General features: G+C 30.1%; 1 protein-coding gene across 1 annotated transcript; it reads left to right on the top strand.

Moving 5' to 3' along the window:
• The first annotated feature begins 2,384 nt into the window (after nucleotides 1–2,384).
• On the top strand, nucleotides 2,385–4,106 carry LOC112701295 (uncharacterized). Its single transcript, XM_025752073.1, has 4 exons — nucleotides 2,385–3,116; nucleotides 3,219–3,256; nucleotides 3,308–3,402; nucleotides 3,502–4,106. Exons 1-4 carry the CDS (start codon nucleotides 2,385–2,387, stop codon nucleotides 4,104–4,106), a joined length of 1,470 nt encoding a protein of 489 aa, XP_025607858.1.
• The last annotated feature ends 1,372 nt before the right edge of the window (nucleotides 4,107–5,478 follow it).

The following is a 5,478-nucleotide window of genomic DNA, read 5'->3' as shown; positions in this document are numbered from 1 at the left end:
TATTGTCCTAAATAATATTATTATAAGAATAAATAAAATGTTCTCACCGTATTATTAAAAAAATTATATTAGATATATGTTTAATAATATAATTGTAACTTAAAATTTTTCATTGTACAATAAAAAAAAATTTGCATATAATTTTGATATTTTTTATACTTTTCCTTCTAAAAAATAGATATATCAGAAGTGACAATTTCTTCACTACACTAATTTAAATTGATAAATTTGCTATTTTTAATATAATTATTATGCTACCAGTTTAATATAATTTTTATATTCACAAATTACTTATCTCTAAAGAATAATTATACACGATAAAATATAATCATTTAAAATACACTATTGTCATTCCAATAATATGATTGCTATTATTCATATGCTCATAATAATAGTGGTCCAATTAATATCTAATAGAATTTTACACTTCATATCTTTTTTAATATTCTACAATTCTTTTAAACGTTTTATATAATACACAAAAAAGGTTCAAATATTTTTAATAAATATATATAACATTGTAAATTATAAATGATAATTTTTTCACGTAATAAATCTATTATACGGTTACACTTGATTCATTTTTCAAATGGTAACTTTTTACAGGAACTCAAACGGCCTATCATGTATTTATATTTTACATTCACTATCTATTTCTTTTAGTAATTCAGAGTTTGGATAATTATGATATTAATGGGTATTCTACGTATTCTAGTACTTCCAATCAATTTAATTTTGTATGATTTGTTTCTTATAAAGTAACTTCTCAATTACCATTGATACTGTACAAACTTAATTCATTGAACAATTTTATAATTTTGTTAATGTGTTGTTTTTACATACTATCAGAAATTCATGGAAATAGATCTGATCAAAACAGTAAATGTGAAGAAAATATAACTGGTTAGTATTCTACTTTTTTTCTTTATATATTTAGTATTGTGACACAATTTTAATAGGTAAATAAATTTATAAAAAAATTATAATTTTATCCTTATATGTTAGCATATTAATGTATTCATAGTAAACATTAAGTATGAGCATAATTGATGTTAAAATATTTATTTATTTAAGATCATTACAAGAACCAATTATAAAAAAAGAATGACAGTGCCTAACAAAAAAAATTAAAATCTATATACAAAAAATTTTATAAAAACCAAAATGATACTTAAAATATTTATTTGCCAATTAAAATGAAAAATATGTAAACTTTAGCAAAAATGACAAAATAGTTAATTTAAAAAACTTTATATTTTGTTAAATCTTTTTGTTATAATTCACACAAATATGACAAAATAAAATAATTAAATAAAATATATTTTAGGAAATAAAATTCATAGTAAAAATTAAAATGATAACTCTAGGCGAAAGCATACAAAATAAAAATTATTAGAAGTAATAAAATAAATAAAATATGAACCAATATTATCTTTAATTGTATTACTTCGACCAGTAATATCTAAATACTTAAAATATGAAACAAAACATACAAACTAAAAAATTTAGCTAAAGGCAAAAAGCGTCATACCCTATATAAGATAACTAACTAAAAAATGCTATAAGACAACTGATGCAACTGAGAACTTTATACAAAAAAAATTATGATATATTAAGATAACATTTAAAAAAAACTTTTATTTATTTCAGACTCAAACTATATTGTATTGACTATTTAATCTAAAAAAATAGTCCATAACAAACATAATGTTAACATATAACTCAAAAACATATAATGGAACAAGGAAATAATAAATATTTAAAATAATATAATGTTGTTATAGATCGTATGTGGTTTTAACTTGGTTATAACAGTTTCGAATAAAAGGTTTTAAACAAAATGATTTTATTAAAAAAAGAATAAAACTATTTTGCTACACAATAAATAATAATTTTTATAATTAAATGAATAAAAACATTTATTTAATGAATACAAAATATCTTTATAAAGAATAAAATAAAATATTTTATAATTAAGGTTGTTAAATACATACAAAATTTGAAAAAAATAAAGTCAAACAACGTCACAATATTATACAGTGTAATAAAATTAAAAAAAATTATTGAAACATCACTTAAATATTTGATAGTTACTTATCTTTTTTTTTATGATCACTATAATGGAAGTAATTCTTTGTATTTATAATAAACAAAGTACTATTTTTTTAATTGTTACAAAATTAATCATTTTTTGATTTTCATTAGGAATGTAACCAAATATATGTAAATTTAATACGAGTACAGAAATCAGACAAAATGTTTGAGCATCCCACAATTGTGCTCGAAATTTCAAGAGGATGCAACAATAATTCGAACTCCGCTACCAATCCCAACGACATGTAATTACTGTAGCTTTTTTTTTATTTCACCATGAGATGTTCGAGATGTGTGGTAATGGGGGAAAAGTCTCTCTTCCCCGAGTAAATGCTCCTCAAGAATTGCTTGAAATCTTCCTGGACCCCTCTACAGAAGGAAGCCATTTTAGAAAACATATTTGTAGATACAATCATGTATTTTCCTTTACTTCATGTGGTGTGCACATAGACAAACAACTAGCTATAACAGGTCGTGGTATATATACATTTCGTGCTCAAGGCTCAATATATCACAGTATAGGGGGATTTTATCTGGATCAGGACACGCGACCACGTTTTTTGCAACTGTACATATATGATACTGAGCACAAGTTGCAGAATAGGATGCTAGAGAACACGCAACTACATAAAACATTAGTTTTCAAGTTACAACAATTGCTACACCGGTATAATCCTTTTCTCCATGTGTTTCGCCAGCTTGCACAACGGTCAAATGTACATGAGTGTAGTTTGGTCATTAGAAAGAGGCCTGCTAATCAGCCACAATATAGTCTTCCAACTACGTCGCAGGTAGCAGCTATAATTGTTGGTGATGACATTGAAACAATGATTCGTGGGCAAGATATTAAGGTGCAAACTCATACTGGCAGCCTACGAAGGATTCAGAAATTCGTTGCCTATTACGATCCACTACAGTATCCTCTTCTTTTTCCATTTGGAACTCATGGATGGGATATCAATACTCGAAGTCAAAGTGGTGGCAAAGTATCATGCCGAACATATAATAGCTATATGCTCCAGGTACAAATCCCTATTTCCTATGCAGTATAGACTTCAATAAAATTCTGCCAAAAAATTGTTCAATGTATCTAATCTTTTGTGCAAATTCTTAAAAATTTGTAGATCTGTCCCGATGATCATTCCACCGTATTGCAAGAAGGGTGACTACTACAACAATATGTTGTTGATAACTATGTGAAAATTGAAACCAGAAAGTTAAGATGGGTTCGAACTAGACAGAAGAAATTACGGGCTGAATTATACCAAGGCTTACAAGATGCCTTGCACACAGGAGAAATCAATGCAAGTAAATATAGTTGTATCTAATTGCTACTTCATAAATCATTAAGAATTACCCAAAATAATTATTAAAACTAATAATATTTCTCTCTATATTTGTCTCCAGAAAATATTGGAAGAAAAAGAACAATATTACCATCGTCGTTCATTGGTAGCCGTCGTGACATGACCCAACAATATGAAGATGGAATGGCAATTGTTCTTAAAGAGGGCAAGCCAGATATTTTTCTCACAATGACATGCAATCCATCTTGGACTGAAATAACTTCAGAACTCAACCTAGTTCAAACTCTACAAGACCGTCCAGATCTAACAACAAGAATTTTTCGAGCCAAATTTGAACAGCTGAAAGAGGATGTAATTACTAAGGGTGTCTTGGGAAAGGTGAAGAGCTATATTTATGTCACTGAGTTTCAAAAAAGAGGGTTGCCACATGTACATATGTTACTAATCTTAGAAAATAATGACAAGTTAATTGACCCAGAGCATTATGATAGTTTGGTACGTGCAGAGATACCATCTAAAGAAGTAGAACCACACCTACATAATGCAATACTAAAATATATTATTCATGGTCCTTGCGAAACACTTGATCAAAAGAGTTTGCAGCGAAAACATAAAGAAGTGACGACTCATATCAGCAATATAAGCGATGATTCGACACACCAATACCAATTAACCAAAATGTCACAGTTAACAATAGATGGGTAGTTCCATACAACCCTTGGCTACTACTAAAGTATGATCGCCATATTAATGTTGAGATATGTAATAGTATCAAGAGTATAAAGTATCTTTACAAGTATTGCTACAAAGGTCCAAACCGGGTTGCAATGGAAGTTCACAACGGTTCTAATGTTGACGAGGTCCAACAGTTTGTTGATGCAAGATGGATCACTGTTCCAGAGGCATGTTGGAGAATATTTAAATTTAACCTTTACTGAATGTATCCATTAGTGGAAAGGTTACAAATTCATTTGCCAAATCAACATCAAGTGAGCTTCTATGATCACCAAACCATTCCTGAAATACTTAATGATGATTATTTCTCTAAAACAATGCTCACTGAGTTCTTTGCCCTAAATCGTGAGGAGGACCAACAATCTAGGCATCTTCTGTACAGGGAAATTCCATAGTATTACACTTAGCACAACAAGGAAAAGGAATGGCGTCGATGTAAGAACCGTAACTAATCAACCGGTTAATTAAGTGAACTAATTTCCCAAATTAGATTTCGAAAGGTTAGAGAGAGAATTTGAGGATTTAAAGGTGATTTTTGGACTCAGTGGGTCTTTCTGAGTCAGAAAATGTGCTTTCTACGAAAAACCGTAAAAAATTACGAACCGGCAGTTGAACCGGTTGAACCGGTTCAAGTCTGCCAGTACCGCACAATAAAAAGTGAAAACCGTCAAAAACCTTAGAAAAATATTAGGAATAGAAAACCGGGCATTTATTTTAAAGGTTTGGCCCGAAGTTAGGCCAAACGGGCTAAAAACGCTAACGGGTTGGACCGGACCCAAGTTGGGCCCAAGCCCAACATATAAATACACTTAAATGAACCCATTTCAGCCACTTTCACCCTCATAACCTAAACACAACAACAGCTGAAGTGAGGAGAGAGGTGGGAGCTTTCCGCCATTGTTACTATTCACTTCAAACTTCCCAAGCTCATATCTTGAGTTACGGAGCTCCGATCGCCGCACCATTTGCGGCTACGCATTCCTTGTGAAGAGCTCTACAAAACCCACCCAAGAAACCCTCAAGGTAATCACGAAATCCTTCGAGTTATGCTCTTCAAAATTTCGGGTTTTATTAGAGTTTTGGGTTAAATGGGTTTTTGTGATTTTGGATGTTTAGGTTTGCTCTAATCCTTGCTTAGCTTTGGATTTGTGTTGTCAAATCTGTTGGAAAAGGTAAGAGCTCTTAAACCCTTGTGAGATTATGCTTATGTTGAACCCTAGGTTGATTTGTTGTGATTTATATGTATATAGTTTGATTATTATGGCTTTGGGAGCTTTTGGAACTTATTTGTGCTTGTTGGAGTGGATTTGAAAGCTTGGATTGTGGTTGGAAGCTTGTTGGT

Source organism: Arachis hypogaea, chromosome 7, assembly GCF_003086295.3.
Source record: "Arachis hypogaea cultivar Tifrunner chromosome 7, arahy.Tifrunner.gnm2.J5K5, whole genome shotgun sequence".
Taxonomy (NCBI): domain Eukaryota; kingdom Viridiplantae; phylum Streptophyta; class Magnoliopsida; order Fabales; family Fabaceae; genus Arachis; species Arachis hypogaea.
The sequence above is the reverse complement of the archived record's forward strand: the minus strand, read 5'-3'. Positions and strand labels throughout refer to the sequence as shown.

What these genes read in the sequence shown, in the direction of transcription:
- LOC112701295 (XM_025752073.1), top strand. Translation starts at nt 2,385, where the DNA reads ATGTGTGGTAATGGGGGAAAAGTCTCTCTTCCCCGAGTAAATGCTCCT. An exon ending in TCCACCGTATTGCAAGAAGG is followed by an intron (nt 3,257 to 3,307) that starts GTGACTACTACA and finishes AATTGAAACCAG; the next exon opens with AAAGTTAAGATGGGTTCGAA. An exon ending in CACAGGAGAAATCAATGCAA is followed by an intron (nt 3,403 to 3,501) that starts GTAAATATAGTT and finishes ATTTGTCTCCAG; the next exon opens with AAAATATTGGAAGAAAAAGA.